This window comes from Diceros bicornis, chromosome 20 (genome assembly GCF_020826845.1).
Source record: "Diceros bicornis minor isolate mBicDic1 chromosome 20, mDicBic1.mat.cur, whole genome shotgun sequence".
Classification (NCBI taxonomy): domain Eukaryota; kingdom Metazoa; phylum Chordata; class Mammalia; order Perissodactyla; family Rhinocerotidae; genus Diceros; species Diceros bicornis.
In genome coordinates, this window is record NC_080759.1 from 5,745,509 (window position 1) to 5,766,678 (window position 21,170).

Here is a 21,170-nt window from a genome sequence, read left to right on the forward strand (position 1 = left end):
GCCTTCGCAACACGATTCCCCACCCTGGCCTGACTGTCGGGGTGTCCTGGGACCCTGCTGAGCCCCTATGATGTGACTTGGTGGGCTCAGGCAGTCCCCCAGCTCCCCCAAAGACTTCTTGAGTCCGTCTGTGGGTGTGGGCGACCTTTGACATCTGGTGCCTTCTCTTTTGCCTGATTGGATCATCAAGTTCCCTGCCCATCCCCACCTTCCAGAACCTTCTTTCTCTCCAGGCTTCTTTCATCTCCTCCACAAATGCTTTTCCGTGTTTTGGATTATGAGTTCGATGCATGGTGGGAACTCTCCCCACCCCCCAATTAATAACACGCATATTTGTGAAAAATCAGTGAACACCGACGGGCGAAAGGATCCAGCCTGCTCCCTCCCCAGGGCCCAGGCCAGGCCGCTCCCTGGAGGGTGGCCTCTCCTCAGCACAAAGGGAAGCATTTGTTTTTGAAAAATATGACACCTTCCCACCGATTCCTTCCTCCTGCAGAGTGCGGGGGCATCTCGCGGTGGCTCAGCCCTGCCCCCTTGGCTGCATGTAGACTGTCCCTGGTTGTCACTGTCTCCTGAAGCCGCGGCTCTGTCCCTTCTTCACCTCTAGTCTGCTCCTGTTTGGACGCAAGCTGGGGGTCCATGTCCTCTGGCTCCCCCGGGGCTCCCTTCTCAGGTCCAAACAGACAGGGCCCCTCTCTTAGATAAATGGCATCACGCATATTTACTTATGTGAATGCACAAGAGAGAGGAAGGGAAGAAACTAAAGATTGGGCAAACCCCCCAACACCCCTGCCCCCAGCAGAGGAACTTTACAAACGAACCAAGAGAAGCCTGCAGGTAAGACGAAGTCAAACCCAGAAAACCCACAAGGAAACAGAAAAGCCGTGTTCCCTCCTCTGGGACTTGGCTCCTTCCGGAAAATTCTTCCATGTCTAGCCTGCAGCTCACTCCCTGCCCTCGGCTCCAGCACACACACCCGTGTTCACGCCGGGGTCCATGTCTAGCTCTTCTGTTAGCTTTCCTCCTCCATCCTTCCCAAGTGTGTACCCTCTTGGTCACTACCCCATGGACACACCACCCCCCCCCGCCAGTGTGTTTCACCAGCCACGCGCTTACCCGTTTTTGAACTTCAGGGCATCCCAGCGTGGTCTCCTTCAAGCCCAGTGTGTTTTGCTCAACACGGCATCCGTGCTGTTGTGTGGAGCCGGCAGCTGTTCTTTTTCCTTGCTGTGTAGTATTCCACGTGGAGTTTTCCCACGTTTCCTTGTCCTGGTTGATAGGGCTTATCCTGAGAAGGGGCTCCCAGGACCCCCCAAGACCCTTGTCCTGCCTGGGAACCTGTGACAGGGTTTCCTTGGGGAGCGACTTTGTGCGCACCCCACCCAGGCTTGGCATGTTGGCATCCAGACCCACCCAGAGCAGTCTGGTGGAGTCCCCAGCCCTTGCCCAGCCCTCCCCATAAATGTTTCCTTCTGTCCTTGAGAAAAATGGAACTGCTGCTCAGGCGCCCCACCCGCAGGGGCCGAGCCTGGGCCTCTGGCTCCTTCCATCCTGTGCACAGCAGCCGTGGGAGAGGGCAGCAGCTGGCGGGTGAGGGCCGGGGTGAGCCTCCAGCGCATGCGGGGAGCCATCTCCACCACCCCTCACCTGCCCCTGCCCCTGGTTCCCACCCCTCCTGGGGCTGGTGACGCCTCCTGGTGTCCTAGGCTCCCTGGCCCCCGCTTCTTGGCGGCAAAACTTCTCTCTTCCCTTCCTCCTCCTGTGTTGCTTTCGCTGCCTCCCACCCCACTTCTCAGCCCTCCGCTCCCCTCGAGTCCTCCTCTTGCCCTCTCTGTCTCGCAGCAGCAACCAAGGGGACAAACAAGTCCTCTGTGACCTTCCCTGGCCAGGGTCTGGCTGCATGTGCAGCATCCTGGGGAGGGCGGTGCATCTAGCGGGGAGCCTCCATGGGGAGCCCCCCACGCTCCCCACCTCCTGGCACCCACACTTTGCCTCCTCCCTCCTGTAGTGCCCCGCGCTGCTCTCGCCTCTCTCTGACCCTGCCTGCTGACGCCTGTTACTGCTCGGCCACACGTCGGCTGAGTCTTTGTCCCCAACACCTAGTCGCTGAAGCCTCGATGGGAGTGTTTTCAAACTCTCCCACCTCCATGGTCGTCAGCCCCGCCTGTGCCTGCAGATCCTGCCCGTGTCTTGTACCTTTTTTATCTCCAAGCCTCAGTTTCCCCCTCTGCCCAATGGAGATAAGAGTTGTCCTACCTTCCAGGGTTGTTGGGGATTGAATGGACTAATCTGTGGGACGTGCTCCCCAGATGTTCGATGGGCTCAGGAGCCAGTGAACCCGGAGGGGTGGTGTGTGCCAACACTGCAGACTTGGAGGGCAAGGGCAAGGGTGGAATCAGGGCAGGCTTTCTGGAGGAGGGAGGGTGTCCTGCCCACGGCCTGGGACCTCCGTTAGGTGGGATGCTGACGTGCCCCCTCCGCCCCACACAGGGGGCCGGCTGCACGGCGCTCGTGGTGGCCGTGGTGGCCCGGAAGCTGGAGCTCACCAAGGCGGAGAAGCACGTGCACAACTTCATGATGGACACTCAGCTCACCAAGCGGGTAAGGATGCCGGCCCCACCATGGCCACCTACCCTCCTGGTCGGCAAGGGCAGACCCTCCCCCCTTCCCCACAGGTCACTGCACTGCCCTGTGCGTGCCAAGACTGCTGGGCTCTGCTGCCCACGCAGCCATCCGTGAGCCATGCACAGGGACATGGTGATGGCCACAGGTGTCCATCTCTGCCCAGCCACAGCCCAGCTGTGGGCCACGCAGCGTGAGGCAGAGGTTCTGTGGCCTGGCAGCCAGGTGCAACTTACAAGCTGTCTGACCCTGGCAGGTTGACCTCTCTGTGCCTCAGTTTCCCCATGTATAAAATGAGGAAGATACTGGGATATGTAGGTTCACTGAGTTAACATTTGCAAAGTATGTAGAAGGGGCCTGGCCAACGGTGAGTGATGTAAGTGTGTTAGGCACTCATCCACGCACACACACATGAACACACACGGCACAGATGTGGATGTGCAAACATGGTCCTGCCTTAGAGTCTCGGGACCCCAGATGGGCGTTTCCAGGAGTTTCTAGAGGTTTCCAGAGCCTTCCGTAGTTTTGCACCTATCCTGAGAAACTGTTCTTTCTCTGGCCCCAGGTAAAAAATGCTGCTGCTAACGTTCTCAGGGAGACGTGGCTTATCTACAAACACACCAGGCTAGTGAAGAAGCCAGACCACGCCCGGGTTCGTAAACACCAGCGTAAGTTCCTCCAAGCCATCCATCAGTAAGTCCAGCACCTTTCCCACTCAAGTTGCTGTGTCCCCCTGGCACAAAGGCAGCCATGGCCCCCAGGAGGAGGCCGTAGGCCCGGCCAGGCATCTCAGCGTGGCCTTGTCATTGCCACTCCCATGCTAGGTGGTCACTTGGGGCCTACAGCTTCTGTGCAGGGTGGGATGGTGGGATGGTCAGAGGGAGGCAGGTGATGGGCACAGCACTCATTCAGGACCTCTGATAAGTCATGCAAACCAGCCAACGTAAGTGGCAGGAAGCATATTTTATTCTCTGGAATAGCCAAAATGACTTTACCCCTTGGACTTGGAAGCAATTTCCCCTTTTTGCTTTGGCTGCCAGGAAGCTCAGAATTAAATTTAAGGCCCGATCATGTGATCATGTGGGGTAATTAGAAATTACTTAATTTCCTCTGTTGTCCCATTGTTCTGAGAATTATTTAATCAAGTGGTTCTCATCCTTGGCTACTCATTGGATTCACCTAGGGGGCTTTTAAAAATCCCACAGGCCACACCCAACACCAGTTACAGTAGAGTCTGAGATGCAGCTAAACTCAGGTTTAAGTTCCTCAGGTGAGTCCAGTGTGCAGCCAGAGTTGGCAAACTTTTTCTATAAACAGCCAGATATTAAATATTTTAGGTTTTGTGGGCCAGAAGGTCTCTGTCACAACCATTCAACCCTACTGTTGTAGTGGGAAGGCAGCAAAGATGAATGGGTGTGACTGTGCTCCAGTGAGACTTTATTTTCCAACACAGGCCGCTGTCCAGCTTTGGCCTGTAGACCATGATATGTCCATTGCTGTCCACTGGAAATACCATGTGAGCCACATATATGATTTTAAATTTTCTAGTAGCCACATTTAAAAAAAGTGAAAAGAAACAAGTGAAATAAATTTTAATATATTTAATCTAATATATCCCAAATATCATCATTTTACGTGGGTAGTAATCATCATTTATGTGAGTAATGTAAACATCATCAATGAGATATTTTAGAAAGGTTTTGTACTCAATCCTCAAAGTTCACTGTCTATGTCACACGTCTAGCCTGTTTTACGCAGACTAGCCACATTTCAAATGCTCGGCAGCCATATGGGCAGCACCCTGCCTAGAATTTAAATAGCTCCAAATTCTCTGGAGTGGGGCACTCAAATATAAATTACAGTTGAGTCGCGTGGTACCCAATTTAAAATAGTAAAAACATGTTTTAAGGCACTTTTCAGAATGAGCCCATAGCTTCCCAACTCTCACATCCTGGGCAACCCCATTCACAACTGGGCGCCCTACACGAGTCAGATGGATCCCTGCCCCAAGAACCCCCAGGCCAGACTCAGGGGCCGATGAGTCAGAGAGCGAGGCAAATGGTGTTAGGGTCTGACTAGCAGGAAGGCAGCTGTGTCAGCCGTGGGAACAGAGGTGGAGGCAGCACAGAGAACCCCAGTGTGAGCAGTGGAGCAGGGCGGTGGGCTGGCAGGAGACCCCAGCATGTGTCTGGGGAACCCTGGCGCCTGGGGCACCAGAGGGTAAATGAGTGTGACCATGGAGAGACCAGGCCATGGGACAGGAAGCTCAACCAACTGGACTTTAATTTTTTAATCTTGTTTAATCATTTTTGCCTCTTTGAGAAAAAGCTTTATTGACATACAGTCAACTGCACCTATTTAAAGTGTACAAATTGATCAGATATGGACACACCCATGAAACTATCACCACAGTTAAGATAATGAACAGATTCATCACCCCAAAAGTTTCCTTGTGCCCCTTACATCCTTGTCTTTTAGCTAAAGTTTAGTCCATTTACATTTATTGTGTTTACTGTACCATCCTTGTCTTCTAACTAGGCAGTTTAGTCCATTTATGTTTACTGTGTTAACTGTTAGAATTGGGCTGATTTCTAACGCTAACAGTCCCTACTTCACAGGACTGTGGGGAGGCCCAAGTGGGATGATGTGCAGAAATGCCCGGCACAGTCCCTGCACAGAGCAGGGGCTTGGTATCGCAGGGACCCCCCAACCCCTGCTCCCTGCCTCTGCTTCACTGTCACTTAACAAGCAGGGAGAGGGGCTGGTGCCCCACTCACTCGACTTCTCTGTGCCCAGGTGTTAGTCCTCGTCCTCATGAGACCCCAAGGCCCTTGAGGAACCCTCCTTTTGACCCTTCCGCAGTTGTTAGCTGAACACTGGGTCCCAGGTTGATCTCTGCCACCTAAGTGGGCAAGTGACTGTGCTGGTCTAAGCTTCATTGTCTCATCTGTAAAGTGGGGGTGACGGTAATGCATCTTCTGTAGGAGGAGGACGTGGGGCAAACACGACTGAGTGACCAGATGACTCGCTTGTGCCTGCCTGTCACACAGTATTTTCTAAAACCAGGAACTGCCCTGGTTGCTGTCACCACCCTCAACATATTCATTCGGTCATTCCACAAGCATTTCTTGCACCAGCTGGTGTCCCAGGCATGGGGGACACAGACATGGCCCTGCCCTGGACCTTGCTCCAAGGGATGTTCCAGAAGGTTCTTTGGGGGAAGTGGGGGGGTGAGAACTGAAGGAGAGCCAGGTCTGGGGAGAATGCACCTGCTCTGTGAGTTACCCGTCCCTTTGTTCTGGAGCAGGACTGTCTCCCTCACCCTTAGGTTCCCCTGCACTACCACCCTCAAAAAAGTGACTCTGCTGAAATCAGGCAAGTTTGAACTAGGGCCTGAAGGGTGGATAGGATTTGGGTAGGAAGCTGAGTGGGCAGGCATACCAAGGAGTGTCCACAGCCTGGGCAAAGGTGGGGAGGCGGGAATGCGCATCGTGCCAGGGAGACTGCAGGCACGAGGGAGCCATGGCACGGTCTTGAGCTGGAGAGAGTCCCCATGATGGGAGCATCCTATGAACACCAGTGAAAAGGAAGAAATGGTGGCAGAGAGAACGGATCCAGGAGCACAGCATGGGTTGGGGGAGTGTCTGCATTTCCTAGGGTTGCTCTAGCAAAGGACCACAAACTACGTGGTTTAAAACAACAGAATCTGTCTCACAGTGCTAGAGGCGGAAGTCCAAACCCAAGCTGTCAGCAGTGTCCTTGTCCCTCGGAAGGTGCTCGGGGCCGGGGTTCTGCCCAGGCCTCTGCCTGGCTTCCGGCGGCTCAGGCGTTCCGGCCCGTAGACGCCTCGCTTCAGTCCCCCATCTTCACACGGCCTCCTCTCCACGGCTGCACATCGTCCTCCCCCTGTGTGCGGCTGTCCACGTTCCCGCCTTCTCATAAGGACGCCCGTCAGTGGATTAGAGCCCCCACTGACCTCGTCTTCGCCTGGTTAGATCTGCAAAGACCCTATTTCCAAATAAGGCCGCATTGTGAGGTACCAGAGTTAGGGCTTGGACGTATCTTTTTGGGGAACACCATGCCACCCGTAACAGGGCAGTTCCAGAGCAGCCAAGAGCGACTTCCCCAGGAGAAGGCATGCAGGGCCGCTCGGCACACCCCTGCTTCCTCTCCAGGGCACCCCAGGCCTCCCAGGCTGGGCCGTCCGTACCCGTGTCCCTGCCGACGCGGGCTGGCCCTCTCGGGCCGGGCAGCGTCTTGGGGTTTGGGCGAGTGAGGCGAGTCCTGCGGAGACGGCCTCCCTGGGCTGGTGTAGCTCCGGGAGGGATGGAGAGGAGTGGGGGACACACTAGCCAACCCCCACCCCCTCTGTGGGCAGCTGTCTGGGGGCCCGAGGCCTCGGAGGCTGAGGGGCTGGTGCGGTTCAAATCTGCCGCAGGGTTCTAGGCAGCGGCTTTGCGCCTCGGCCTTGGCCTCGCCCTCGGGAACCGGCGCGGGCAGAGTTTTCCAGAGTGAGGGCCGCGTCTGGGGCCGGGCCGGCCGGCTCACGTGGAGCGGGACTGCAGGGCAAGGGCAGCTGCCTTTGCCGGGCGGGCGCTGCTGGAGGGAGGAGCCGGCACCACCCCCTCGGAGGCTGGGCCCCTTCCCGGGGCAAGGGCAGCAGCCCCCCGGCCGGCCTGCCTGCCTGGCTCCGGGGTGGCGCACGTGGGAGGCGGCAGGGCCAGCCCGCGCGGCTGTGCTGAGATGACAGTTGCCTTGTGGTTTCTCTCTGCTCCGCTGGGTCCTGCCAGAGCTCAGAAGTAAGTCTCTTCCTGGGGGTCAGGGTGCATGGTGGTCCTGGGGCAGGGGCACACCCGCGCAGCTCAAGGAGCCCCACCCCAGCCCAGGAGGCGGCCAGGGCGTGTCTGTGCCCAGGGGGTTGGCAGAGACCTCACCTGGGCCTGGAGGCTCCGGTCCTGGGACATCCTGAGTCATGCCGTGTGGACACGGCCGGCTGGTGGGCACTGGGGGTGGTGGTCTCGCTGCCCCCATGCGCCGGGAGGGAATGGGCTGCAAGGACCCCACCCAGCTCCCGCCTCATCCCCAGCTGCATGTCCACAGAGCAACCCCAGGGGGTGGGTGCATAGAGGACCCCCTCCTGCAACCTCCAGCCAACCCCGCCCGCCCCCCGTCCCCCAGGCTCCGGAGTGTGAAGATTGAACAAGGGAAGCTGAACAACCAGGCCAACACGCTCGCCGACCTGGCCAAGGTGAGCAGGGCGGGGCGGGGCAAGGGTGGTGGCTCCCCGGGCTGGCAGGGGCTGGTCAGGCCCCTGGAGGAGGATGGGGGACGTTCAGCAAAGGACAGGGCCCAGCTTCCACCAGGGGAGGGATAGCACTGTGCCCACAGGGCAGGTGGGTGACAGGCAGGGGGTGCAGGGCAGGCAGGGGTGAGCCACCAGGGGACACCTGCAGGGGTCCACTGTGACCAGAGGCTCTGATTGGGAGAGAAACACTGGGGATCCACATCTGTGTGTGAAATCTACTGTAACGTTGGCAGCTATTTTATTTTTTAAAAAATTAGTACCTAATTAAATAGCTTTAATGAGAATCTATAATTAGTGGGCTAAGTTAGTGAAGTGGTACTTTTGTATTTAGATATATCTACACACAAGCTCTGAAATTTAAGAGAAAAACAAAATTCTTTTGCTATGGATATAAATTCAAATTATAGCATCAGCAGAAAGCTTATTTATATGGCAATTAAACATCTTTCAGGACATGAAAGTCGATTTCAAGAGTTCTGTAGGGGCCCGGCCCCGTGGCGTAGCGGTTAAGCACGCACGCTCCGCTGCTGGCGGCCCGGGTTCGGATCCCAGTGCGCACCGACGCACCGCTTGGCTAAGCCGTGCTGTGGCGGCGTCCCATATAAAGTGGAGGAAGATGGGCATGGATGTTAGCCCAGGGCCAGTCTTCCTCAGCAAAAAGAGGAGGATTGGCAGATGTTAGCTCACAGCTGATCTTCCTCACACACAAAAAAAAGTTCTGTAGGGTCAGTTTGTTATAAATAGGTCTACTTGTTGTCTTTGCTATCAGGTCCTCCCCTCTTTCCGCTGTTTATCCCTCCGTTAGAAGACGTGCTGGCAGACCTGACTTGGGCAGGCTCTCAGAATGTCTGTCACACTCTTCCGAGCTCCCTCCTGCCCCGTGCGCCCGGCCGCATCAGACCCAGCTCCTGCGCGCTCGTCTTGCGGGCCCACCCCCTGGTTGGTTCATCAGGCTGGGCTTGTTGAATATCATCTTTGGGAAATGTTAGGTCCTGCTCTGGTCTACTGCTTATGCCCCGGGCATTCTGGACTTACCCTCTTCATCATTATCAAGAGAATGCAGTATAATTTAATATGAACTACATAAATGTAATTTGGAAGGGAGCATTACAGAAGAAAAAACCACTCAACACCCTGAAAAGCCTTCAGCTGGCAGGGGAAAGCGCACATAGGAATCCGTGGCCAACGAATTCACGGTCATAGGAGATGATAGCTATGAGTACATATAAAACGCCTTTGAAAAACTCGGATCCTAGGTATTCTAATTTCGGTTACCCATATCACACTTCCCTCCTAATGGAATTTTTTGAATTTTTAAAAGTTATTTAAACCTCGTAACCACGGTGGTATACTCTCAAAATACACTTAAAGGCTTCTTGAAGTAAGTCTGTAATTGGATTGCATTATATGGGTTTCTAATTTTTAAAATTTAACAAAGTTAAAACATTTTCCAATGTTAAATTTTAATGCTTTCCTTTCCAAGGTTGCTGATTTAATTTTCTCTAACAAAAATAAAATATACATTCTAATAAAAAAGTTTTTAAACTTCAGAGAAGGCCAAAAAGAACCATCAGAGGGCTGAATGCCTCCAGATGTGGCCCTGAGGACGGTGGCCCCATAGGCAGGTGGGATCAGGGTCAGTGGCCCTAGGAGGGGCCCCGAGGTGTTTGCCCACCCTGAGGGGCGGGGTCGGCCTGCCAGTAACGGAGGCCCGGGCGGGGGCAGGGCGGAGGCAAAGGCGCGGAGGCTGGAAGGAGAGCCTGCGCGTGGGGCGCAGCAGGGAGGAGCTGTGGCAGGCGCCTCATCCTGTCTCCTTCGGCGGAGCGAGGGGTGGGGGTCTGCCCGCACCTCAGCCCCGAGCTGCTCCGTCCATCCTCCGGTTCGAGGAGGGAGGTGGGCTGCGATCCGCCGAGTGGCTGCCCCCCCCACCCCCCCGCCGCTGGGGTGAGAGACGCGGGACGGTGTTCTAGCACCGCCTGGTGGCGAGAGTGGCGTCTGCACCGGGGTCTGTCCCTGTGGCCGGCCTCCCCTTTCGCCGCCGGGTCCCACCTGGCCTGTAGCAGAACCGGCCCTGCTTTCTGGGTTGTGGGGTGCAGCTGAGGTGGTGGGGACAGCCCGCTGCCTGCTGTAGCAGGAATTGTTGTGGCTGTCGTGTTCCCCAGTCTGTGACTGGCTCAGATCCTTGGGTGGTCACCTCTCCCCAGATCCATGTCCCCTCCCCAGTCTAATGTGGGGTGCAGGGGGCAGTTCACACCTGAGCCTCCTCCCCCCAGCCACACCCCCAGCCTGGAGCACCACCGGCTGGAACCTCTTCCAAGTCCCCGGGCCTTGGTTTTCCCGGGGAAGGCAGCACCCAAGACCACCTTTTGCTTCATGTCCCACGTGGCCAGTCCATCCCCCTGGGGCAGCTCCGGCCACGTCCCCCCACCCGGGACGTCCCTCAGCCTCCCCTGGGCTGCTGGCCCTGAGCCCGGTGTTAAAGACCCTCTCTCCCTCACCTGTGCCCACTCTTCCTGGGAGTCCGGCGAGAGAACTGCAGGGCTCGTGTCCTCAGTCACCCCTCACTTGGTCCCCGTGGCACCCGTCTCGGTCCCTCCCTCTCTCACTCTCCTCTCTCCCACCCTCTGTCTCCGGCAGACGCAGAACGTCATGTGCGACCTCATGTCCGAGCTGCACGCCCAGCACGAGGAGCTTGAGGCCCGCCTGGCTGCCCTCGAGAGCCGCCTGGACGCTCTGAGCGCCTCCCTGCAGGCCCTGCCGGGCCTCGTCGCCCGAGCCGTACGCCCGCCTCCACCTCCCCTGCCCCCCGGGCCCGGCCCCCCAGGCCAGGCAGCCCAGAGCCCCCCACGCAGGGGGCCTCCCGTGGCCCCCTGGGACTGTGGGTGACAGCCCTGCCCGCCAGCAGACCCCTCAATCTTGGCCATCGTGTGGCCGCTGCCTCCGTGCCGTCCAGGGAGCCCTGTGGAGCGGCGCCTCCTGAAGTTCAAGGAGCCGCAGCTGAGTTGGGCTGAGTGGCCCCGGGCGCGGCCCACCGGGACTGTCCAGGCGAGGGCAGGGCTGGCCGCTGGCCACTTCCTCAGATGGGGCTGGGGAGCCCGGAGCCTCCTCTGGTCCCCGGGCCCCCCGACTCTCTCCAGGCCCCCAGTGGGCATGGAGCAGCCGAGAGGGGGGTCCTTGTCAGTGCTGAATAAAGCAGGACCCACCCAGTTGCTGCCTGTTGTGCGTGGCTGGAGGACACTCATGGTCACCACGTGGAGGTGGACACTCGAGGGATGTGGGGGTCAAGGAGAGCCCGTCCCCATCACCATCCTAGCCTGGCCGTCTCCCCGCCTGAGCTCAGTCCGAGACACCTCCCTGAGGACATCTGTGCCAGTGCCACCTGGCCCCAATAGAGGGAGCCTTCAGGGCACGAGCCCCAGCCCTGGCCCACAGGAGGCAGCGGATAATCAGGACGTCCTGCCCTCTGGCCGGTTACCTTTGCTGGAGCAGCCACTGTGAGCCCGGCTCCAGGGGGGCCATGGTCGCAGTCTGTGACGTGAGTGAGGAGGGCCATTCAGTCTTTGTTGGGCATGTATTGAGCACCTGCTGTATACAGGGAATGTAATGTAAATTACTGACTTTTCACCAGAACCTGGCCAGGCTGAATGAGGAAACTGAGACTCAGAGAAGTGAAGCCACCTGTCTGGGGCTGCAGAGCTAGAGGAGTGAGCCAGGATTCAAACTCCGGGGCCCATAGGACTTGGTGGAGGGCTCCCCATGGGGGGGTCATGAGTAGGGGAGGGTGTGGTGTGATCCTGGGGTTAGAGAGGCCCCCCTGGGGTGGGCTGGAGGGGACGGTCCCTCCAGCCCTTTGGCTCGGGGTGCTGGGGTCAAGCAGGGGCAGCGGGCACTTGGCCAGTGCGTGCCCCAGGTGGGGAGGGGAGCCCTGGCTCCAGGGGAGGTTAGTCTGGGCCCAGCGGAGAACCCAGGCCCTGGTGGCCTCTGATAAGGCCACGGCCACCTGGCTTAGGGTGATCGGTTGGGCGCGAGAGACAAGGGTCTGGGGAGCTGCTGGTGGGCTGCAGTCAGACCTGGGTTCAAGTCCTGACTCCGCCACTGCCCGTGGCCTCTGGGCAGTGGCTGCCCCTCTGGGGGCCTCAGTTTCCTCATCTGTAAGATCTGGTGAGGAGAATAGAGCACAGTGTCCACGCTCGGGAGCACTCAGTCTGATGGAGGAGGCCCGGTAAACGTGGCAGACACAAACACAGCCACCAGGGCCATGCAGAAACAAGGCCAGAGCATGACTGGGCGATGCTGAGGTGACATTTGGGCGTGGGATGGGGTGGGAGAGCGAATCCGGGGAAGGGCGTTTGTAGTAGCAGAACAGCCAGTGCAAGGGCCAAGAGGCAAGACCTGAGCTCAGTGTGTGCCAGGAGGTGGCAGGGAGACCAGTGGGGAGGCTGGGGCGGCGCCGGGGCCAAAGGTGCAGGGTGGAGGACGATCGACGGCAAGACAGAGCCTGGTGGCCGCCTCCGCTGCGAGTCGGCCACATCCGCCCCCGCCCGCCTCTGACTCAACAGCGCCAACCCTACCAAACAGGGCGGGCCCCGCGCTGGGGGGTGGTGAAGTCAACAGCGCGGGCACGCGGGCGGGACTTCCCCGGCGGCCGGTGCGCGTCACCGGGGCGGGCGCGGAGGACCAGGAAGTTCGCCGACTAGCGCCTGCCGGGGGCGGGCGGCGCCTGCACGAGTCCACAGAGACCGGGACAAGCTCGGAGGCGCCCGGGGCTCGAGCACGAGGGCTGAGAGCCGGGAGGTCTGTGCGCCCCGCGAGCGCGCCCTCCCGCCGTGCGCGCAGGCCCGCGCCATGCGCCCGGGGGGCGTGCGCAGCTTCGCGCTGGAGCTGGCGCGGGGCCCGGGCGGCGCGTACCGCGGCGGGGAGCGGCTGTGCGGCCGGGTGCTGCTGGAGGCGGCGGCGCCGCTGCGGGTGCGAGCGCTCGAGGTGGCGGCTCGCGGCGGGGCGGCAACGCACTGGCTCGAGGGCCGAAGCGTGGGTGTCAACGCGGTGTCCTGCGACTTCGCGGCCGCCGAGACGTACCTGCGGCGGCGGCAGCTGCTGCTCCGAGGTGAGCCGCTCACCCCTCACTCCCCAACCGGGATCCCCCGGGACCCTCTCCCCAGGTCTGGGCGCCCCTCTCCAGAGCCGGGAGCCTTTCTACTTAGAGGCTGGGAGGTTGGTGATCCTTCTCAAGAAGGGGGGGACCTCCTCTTCAGGGTCTGGACCCTCCCACCGGAACACACATCCTCCCACCTATCCCCCTCCAAAGCTCTCTTTCCCGGGAACCCCTTCCAGAGTCGGGATGCCCTCGACCTAGAAGCTCTGCTGTGGGGACCCCCTATCCGGAGTCTCGGGGAATCCCTGGGTGGAGCCGGGAGATCCTCTTCTTTGGACCACACCATCCCCCTTTAGCCCCAGGCCTGGGGACCCAGAAGACCCAGATTCCCACAGAAACCCCCGTCTCACGTTCCGCCAGTGCCCCTCCCTCGGTTAGCCCACAGTGTTGGCAGAACCAGTTCTCCCCCGGGGTAGGGGTTCTGGCGGGGTCTGCGGGTGAAGGGTCGGAATGCCTCCCGGCGGAGCAGGTGGGATGGGGCACGTCAGGCTGGGAGTCTTAGGTCTTGGTCGTGTCCCTACCTGCTCCGGACCTCGGTCCCCCACCCTCAGGCCACGCGGCCAGTCAGGATTAGACCAGGGGCCACAGAAACCTTGCTGTGTGGCGGAAGAGGATGTCAGCCTCTCTGGGCTGCCCTGGCTGCCTCTTCCCGGGTGAGCCAGACCCCGCTCTACCCGTCTGCAAAGTGGGCAGAGGCAGAAGGCAGCTCAGACCCCGCCCTCGCCCGCAGCCTCCTGCAGCCCCCCTCCTTTCCAGCCTGCACACAGCGGTTGCTCTGCCTACGGCCTGGCAGCCTGGTCCCGACCGCCCCAGGTGCGGGGACTCTTGCCTGACCGCTGTGGAAACCGAGCCGGGGCCGGCGAAGGGCGGGGCAGGAAGGGGCCCCGGAGGCACTTCCCTTCCCCTGCGGCTCAAGGGAAACTGGGGCTGGTCTCCCCCTGCAGTCCCCTGGTCCTAGCCACAGGCGGCTTCCTTAAGACACTGGACCCGAGAAGCTTGCAGAGCTGCTGTGTGACCTCGGGCGTGTGACCTCCCTAGACCTCTGGGGACCCATCTGTGAAATGGACTGAGGGAGGCGCTGATCCCCCAGGGTCACCTCATCCCCCATCTCTTCCTGGGTTTATGGCCTCCTTCCCTCCCTCTAGGCTCTACTTGGCCCTGGGAGAAGGTCCCAGCCCCTTATTTCAGTCCCAGAGCCACCTCTTCCAGTCAGCCCCCCCAGGCTGATCAGTTAGTCGATAGTCTCTGCCCCTCCATTCGGTCCTGCTCTGACCCCTATCACGGGCTGCAGGTAACGGTGTCAGGTTGTGGCCGTCCCCCACTCGGGGTGCCAAGGCCTCAGCGGGGTCCCAGCATCGCCTGAGCCAGACTCAAAGGGGACCGCCCGCGAAGAGGGTGGGTTCGAGCAGCAGTGCATCCCGCTGCCACCAGAGGGCGCCAGCGCCCCGCAGACGGCGAGGAGGCAACTCCAGCCCTAGAAACCCTTCCGTGCGGGTCTTCTCTGGGGAAACTGAGGCCCAGAGAGGGGTCAGTACCGCCCCGAGGGCCCACCGCAGCCCTGGCCCCGGGGGTGCCTGGCGTGTTCCCTGCAGTCGGCTCTATGAGGGGACCGGGGCTGCGGGTGCCCAGAGCGGGCACAAGGCCAGGCCTAGGGGGCTACTAAGAACTTGCCAGAGAGCTGAAGTAGGGAAGGGAACGTCGGGTGGCAGGAACAGCTTAGGCAAAAGCGCCGGGGCGCGACCTAGGGGCAGCGTGTCGGGAGCGGATTGAAGACGCCAGAGCGAGGCTCTGGGCGGGGTTGAGTTGGGGCTACACCGTGATTCATGCACAACCCTCTGGGGTCGGGCCTGATCTCCCGGCTCTACAGACGTGGACCTAGGCTCCAGGAGATTGTCGCTAGCCCCGGGTCACCCAGCTGAGCGGGGTCCGAATCAGAGGAGGGGGGCAGCAGGCGCCCTAGTGGAGGGAGGCCCCCTCACTTCCTCCTCTCTCGCCCATTGCACAGAGGGGGAAACTGAGGCACAGAGGGGTAGTCCTAGGCTCTGAGGGCCCCGATTGAGGCCAGGCCGTTCCCCTGCAGCTCGAGCTGAACATGCCTCGAGTCACGCCTGCAAGTGGCGGCTCGTTGGTGATTAAGCCGAGGGGCAGAATGGTCTTGCTGGGTGACTTCAGGCCCTGGCCCTGCCGCCGGGCTCCAGTTTCCCTTGTTTATCCCCGGGAGACCGGCTCTGGCCCTGTTTCACCCCAGGGTCCACGACGGCTGAGGGCAGCCAACTCCCAGCCCGCGAGTTTGTTGTTTTGCTCCACGCCTGGGCGGAGCCACGCCCCTCGCCGCACCATTGGTGTATTCCTTTCCGGGGGCGTGGCCAGAGTTTCGCCCCGCCCCGCCGTGCCGTATAAAGGCGGCGCCGGCGCGGGCCGCAAGGAGTCTCAGGCCCGGTCAGCGAATGCGCTTGCGCACGACGAAGGGTTAGCGTCCAGAGGCTGTTGCGTACGCCCATCGCGCCGCCGCGTCGCGGGTTCGAGGCCAGGTTTGCGCGTCGTAGGTTCGCCTCTGGGCGGGATGCTGTTCGACAAAGTGAAGGCTTTTGCGGTGCAGCTGGACGGCGCGAGCGCGGGCGCCGAGCCGGTCTTCAGCGGCGGCCAGTCCGTGGCCGGCCGAGTGCTGCTGGAGCTGGTGGGCCCCGCGCGCGTGGGCGCCCTGAAGTTGCGCGCGCGGGGCCGCGCCCACGTGCACTGGACCGAGTCGCGCAGCGCGGGCTCGAGCACCGCGTACACGCAGAGCTACAGTGAGCGCGTGGAGGTCGTGAGCCACCATGCCACGCTGCTGGCGCCAGGTAGGGGCTGAGGACGCCCGCGAGGCGCACGTGCTGCGCGCTCCGGGAACTCCGCGCAGCCACTGAGCCGCCCCCTCTTGCTCCTACCCGCAGACACCGGAGAGACCACGACGCTGCCTCCTGGGCGCCACGAGTTCCCATTCAGCTTCCAGCTGCCCCCGTAAGTAGCTAGGGTGCAGGGTTGTGGGCGCTCCCTAAACCTGCAGCCCCTTCCAGGTTTGGGACTCCGCTGCTCGGGATCTGGGGACCTCTGAGCCCCAAGACTGTCTCTCCGGCTGGACAGTGTCTGTGTGTGTCTCATCCCCCCGAGTCTATGGGCATCCCCCCCCCCCCCGGCTGTGTATCTCGCTCCTGAAACCCATTCCTCCACCCCAGGACCCTGGTCACGTCGTTCGAGGGCAGACACGGCAGTGTCAGGTATTGCATTAAGGCCACCCTGCACCGGCCCTGGGTCCCTGCCCGCCGGGCAAGGAAGGTCTTTACTGTTATCGAGCCTGTGGACATCAACACGCCTGCGCTGCTGGTGAGTGCCTGTGCCCCGCCCCCGGAGGTGGGATGGGGCAGTGCAGGCAGGGGTCTGGCTGCTGGGTGACCCGGACCACTGCTCACCCCTTCACACAGTGGGGGCCACAGCTGGGCCCTGGCAGGGAGGGAGGCAGGCATGGGAATGCCTATGAAGTCCAGTGGAGCCAGGTGCAAATCCCAGCTGCACCAATTTGCTGTGTGGCTCTGGCCAAGTTTCTCACCCTTTCTGAGCCTTAGATGCCTTGTCTGTGAAATAGGGCACAACCAGGACTTGCAATAATAATGGCTTACTGAGCACTAATTACACACTAAGTGTCTGGTTGTTTATTTACAGTGTAATGAGATGGGTCGTAATTCTGGATCCATTTTATAGATAGTTCCTAGGTTGTTACCAAGAAACCAGGAAATTAGTCCCTGCCCCGAGTCCTCCCTCGGCGGGGGGTGGCTCGGGAGCTCCGCAGGGTCTATGGTTTGCACGGAGTGACGTGTTTGTGTCCCCACCAGGCCCCTCAGGCAGGTGCCCGGGAGAAGGTGGCCCGATCCTGGTACAGTAACCGAGGCCTCGTCTCCCTCTCGGCCAAGATCGACAGAAAAGGCTACACCCCAGGTAGCAGGCGGGAGGGGCTGGATGGGGCCTGGCCGGTGCCGGGCTGCAGGCGGGGCACTGAGGCCTGCTGCCCTGCCCCGCAGGCGAGGTGATCGCCGTCTTCGCGGAGATCGACAATGGCTCCACGCGCCCGGTGCTGCCTCGGGCGGCCGTGGTGCAGACACAGACCTTCGTGGCCCGAGGCGCCCGCAAGCAGAAGCGGGCCGTGGTGGCCAGCCTCTCGGGCGAGCCCGTGGGCCCCGGGCGGCGGGCGCTGTGGCAGGGCCGGGCCCTGCGGATTCCCCCGGTGGGCCCCTCCATCCTGCACTGCCGCGTGCTCCACGTGGACTACAGTCTCAAGGTGGGGCGTCTTGCGCACGGGGGCTGCGTCTGCTCGGTCCCCCACACGGGAAGGGCCCCTCTACGGAAGGAGGCTGTGGCCGAGGCTGCCCGGGCCCCTCCCTTATGGCTCGTTCCCCCAGGTCTACGTGGACATCCCGGGCACGTCCAAGCTGCTCCTGGAGCTGCCGCTGGTCATCGGCACCATCCCCTTGCACCCCTTCGGCAGCCGCTCGTCCAGCGTGGGCAGCTACGCTAGCTTCCTGCTGGACTGGGGGCTGGGGCCGCTGCCAGAGCGGCCTGAGGGTGAGCTGCCCGTCGGGTCCGGCCGCAGAGGGTGGGCGGGCAGAGAGGTGGTGCCGGGCTGACTCTCCATCTGCCAGCCTCGATGCCCCCTTCCGTAAAAGTGCACAATAACGGTCACGTTCGCCCCGGAGCTCCCAGAATCCCAGCCTGGGGGCACACAGCCCGCCAGCAGCCCCAGGACGGGCACAAGCCACCTCCCGGCCACTGCCCCCAATTCCGGGATGCCCTCCTTCCACCAGCCTCACCCACCCTGTCTCGCTTCCAGCCCCTCCCGAGTACTCGGAGGTGGTGGCAGACGAGGAGGTGGCAGCTGTGGGGCAGAGCCCCGTCCCACAACTGCAGGCCCCTGACACGAGCCTCGAAGGCCCGTTCTTTGCCTATCTCCAGGAGTTCCGGTACCGCCCGCCGCCCTTGTACTCTGAGGTGAGCTGGGGGTCCAAGGAGCCCCCATGCCTTCCAGGCCCTGGAGCCAAGCGGGGGTAGGAGACACAGAGGAGTTTTAAATGTCAACAGAATTCGTGCCCATTCGTTCAGGGCCCTCAGCCGCCCTGCACCCCGTCTGCGTCGAGTGTTTCCTCTGGGGCTGAACGTGGGAGTCTCGGACGAGCGGGGCGGGGTGGGAGGCTCTGAGCCACCGGGCCCCCTGAGAACTGATGGGACTCTTCTCTTCAGGAGGATCCAAACCCACCCTCACAGGCCATGAGGCCACGCTGCGTGACCTGCTGATAGGCAGGTAGATCCATCGAGGGGTGAGGTTCACGTGTGCGTCCGGCCGCCGTGGATGTGGGAGTCACTAGAAAAAGGGCAGACCGGCATGACTGCACTGAAGTTGGGGAAACCGAGTCTCAGAACCAGCAGGGCTGTACTGACGTCACATGGGACAGAGGAAGAGCCAATCTGGAACTTACCTGCACTGGTCCTCATAAGGCATCAAATGCCTTGTGCAGGATTCGAGACACTGTACTACCTGTCTGTGCCAGCCTGTGGAGAGGGCTGGGGTCCCCCAGGAACCTCCAGTCTGGGAGACACACAGCCAGACATAAGTAGTTCCAGTCTTGTGGGACCAGAGGGAGGTTCCCGGAGCTGGAAGAGTCCAAAGGGGGAGTAGAGAAGGCTTCCTGGAGGAAAGGGCATTTTAGCTGAGGCTTTGGCATATGAATAAGAGCTCAGCAGGCAGGCAAGCAAGAGAGAGGAGAAGTCGGAGAAGGTCAGAGCTGAGTGATGTTTGGAAACTGGCCCCTTTGTTTTAGAACTGGGGCTCAGAGGGCAAGTGCCTCAGCTGAGGCCACCGCTGCAAAGTTCAGAAGGCGAGAGGGCCCAGGAATGAGGCATCCAGGGAAGCAGGTCATGGGAACGACTGTGGGGCCTCTGAGTGGCAGGGGCAGTGGCATCAGCATTTGCAAGCAGATTCCTGGCGCAGGCTGGGGCTGCCTGGGTCGCCTCCGAGGGCCCCAGGACCTGAGAGCCGCCTGGGTATTGTCAGGGCCCGGGAAACCCAAGTTCAGAGTGGGACACGCCAGACCCGGCTACATAACTTCCAAAATGGAAACGCAGGGCCCCTTGTTCAAGAATGATTAAGAATTTGAAGACTGACAGCAGAGCATTAGGGTAGGCCCCAGGGACTAGAGGACAGCCCCCACGGCAGGGGACAGCAGGGCCCGTGTGCTCCCGAGACCCAGTGTGTCCTGGAGGGACAGCGTGAGGGGCCGCTGGGCAAGCCCCTAGTGCAGAGTCTCAGCCTGGCTGGGGCGGGGCCCCACCTGGGACTCGGCATTTCTGATGAGCCTTAAATCCATCTCTTTTGTACAATTACTTTTTAAAAATAAAAACGTGGAAGAAGACGAGGAGCCTGTTTGTTTCTTTCCTCTCAACTGCCAAGGAAGCTGGGGCGGCCTTGACCGCTGTCCCAGGTCAGGGTCTCGGGGGATTAAGTTCAGGCAGTGGAGGGCTGAGGGGCCTGTTGTCCAGAAGGGGAGACCCAGCTCCAGTGGGAGCCAGGGCCTACACACCCCCGCCTCCCGTGCAGCGTCAGAGGCTGGGGCACGGAGGTGGAGGGCAGACAGACCCTGTCCCTCGGCAAAGAGAGGAGGGGGCTTGGCTGGGCAGGGGTCCCAGTGCAGGAGGATCCTGCCCATCTGAGTCTAGGCTGTTTTTATTGAGATACAATTCATATACCATAAAACACACCATTCTCAAGTATACAATTCAGTAGCGTTTAGCACATTCACAGTGTTGTGCAACCATCACCTCTGTCTAGTTCCAGAACATTCTGTCACCCCAAAGGAGACTTCCTAGGCATCCCCCTCCAGCTAATCCACTTTCTGTCTCTGTGGATTTCCCTGTTCTGGACGTTTCATATGAAAAGATCACACCCTGTGTGGCCATCTGTGTCTGGCTTCTCTGGCTCAGCAAGAGGTTTTCCAGGTTCATCCACATCGTGGCACAAATCACCGCTTCAATCCTGTTTATGGCTCAGTAATATTCCACCGTGTGGCCGGACCACGCTCTGTTCATCAGTCCGGTGCAGACCGCCATCCGGGGCACTTCCTCGTCCCGCGATCGTGCCGAGGGCAGCTGTGGACATGTGCCGACCCTTCGTGTGCATACTCACTGGGCTCTCAGGCAGCCCTCGGGGGGTGGGGCTGTCACCCGTCTGAAGCCGCAGGTGGCTCGCCCAGGATCCCAGTCCGGAAATGCCACTCAGAACCGCCCCTGGGCCTCTAGTGTCTACGCCCCCCCCCCCCCGCCACGTGACACGTGCTCAGGCTCTGCCCCAGACCACGAGGCCCCGCCCACATGGGGCGGGGCCCAGTTAGGCCCCTTGTCTGAAGGCCCAGCCTGCCCGCCTGGCGGCCCAAGGCGGTAAAGGTTAGCTGACAGTCGGGCTGGACATTGGCAGGGCCGAGGGGCAGGGATGGGGGCAGGGGGACCCAGGGGCTGGACACTGGGAGATCTGAGTTCAGGCTTTGCTCTCTGTGTGACTCTGGGCGGATCACTTGCTTCTGAGCCTCAGTTTCCTCATTTGAGACTCTGGGACACCTCCCCTCCACAGGCTCAATCACGCCCCTCCCTGGCCTGAGTTTAGGCCCTGATTTTCAGCTGCTCCCGGTCCTGGGGTCCACTCAGTGCCCCCTGACCAGCAGTGTCTGCTCTGGGCAGCTCACCTGGCCTCAGGCTTGAAGCCCACCAGACGTGGAGATCTCTGGGGCCGGGCAAGGGGAGAGGTTCCCATGGCACAGTCACCTAGACCCCAAATTGGCAGCCTCAGGAGGGGGTGAGTTCCCTGTGACCCTGGGTGTTCGAGATGTAAGATCTGCGTTTCCAAACTGGGAAGAGTCTAAGATGTGTATTGCAACAGCAGATGTGGGGAAAGTTCACAAAGTTTCTCCCTGGCGAGCTTGGGGGACAGGCCACCCGTGTCCCCAGGACTCCTGCGTCTGCAACTACAGGGAACCTGATCCCAAAAAGCGGCTGAGTTTCTGGCCCAGAGAAATGACA

The 21,170-nt window shown here is 60.5% G+C and overlaps 2 protein-coding genes across 13 annotated transcripts in view; both read left to right on the top strand.

The window, feature by feature from the left end:
- KCNN1 (potassium calcium-activated channel subfamily N member 1) overlaps positions 1-11,521 on the top strand; it is a 30,022-nt gene extending 18,501 nt beyond the window's left edge. For 4 of the 8 annotated variants that reach the window (XM_058563725.1, XM_058563722.1, XM_058563721.1 and 1 more), the window contains 4 exons: positions 2,491-2,601; positions 3,188-3,315; positions 7,801-7,870; positions 10,565-11,521. In XM_058563725.1, coding sequence (XP_058419708.1) covers positions 2,491-2,601; positions 3,188-3,315; positions 7,801-7,870; positions 10,565-10,813 — 558 coding nt within the window. In that variant the 3' untranslated portion in view covers positions 10,814-11,521. The other 4 variants (XM_058563723.1, XM_058563724.1, XR_009223131.1 and 1 more) reach the window with 4 other exon arrangements.
- A 1,191-nt stretch (positions 11,522-12,712) lies between these two features.
- Positions 12,713-19,513, top strand: ARRDC2 (arrestin domain containing 2). 5 transcript variants are annotated; one of them, XM_058563733.1, is made up of 9 exons: positions 12,713-13,031; positions 15,626-15,916; positions 16,010-16,076; positions 16,292-16,439; positions 16,946-17,048; positions 17,132-17,388; positions 17,510-17,672; positions 17,938-18,095; positions 18,345-19,513. In XM_058563733.1, the coding sequence occupies exons 1-9, from the start codon at positions 12,773-12,775 to the stop codon at positions 18,396-18,398; spliced, it is 1,500 nt and encodes a 499-aa protein (XP_058419716.1). In that variant the 5' UTR covers positions 12,713-12,772; the 3' UTR covers positions 18,399-19,513. The 5 variants fall into 5 exon arrangements, with proteins under 5 accessions (XP_058419716.1, XP_058419714.1, XP_058419713.1 ...); XM_058563731.1 differs by lacking the exon at positions 15,626-15,916; XM_058563729.1 differs by lacking the exon at positions 12,713-13,031 and having other exon boundaries at positions 13,039-15,916.
- Positions 19,514-21,170: the final 1,657 nt, after the last annotated feature.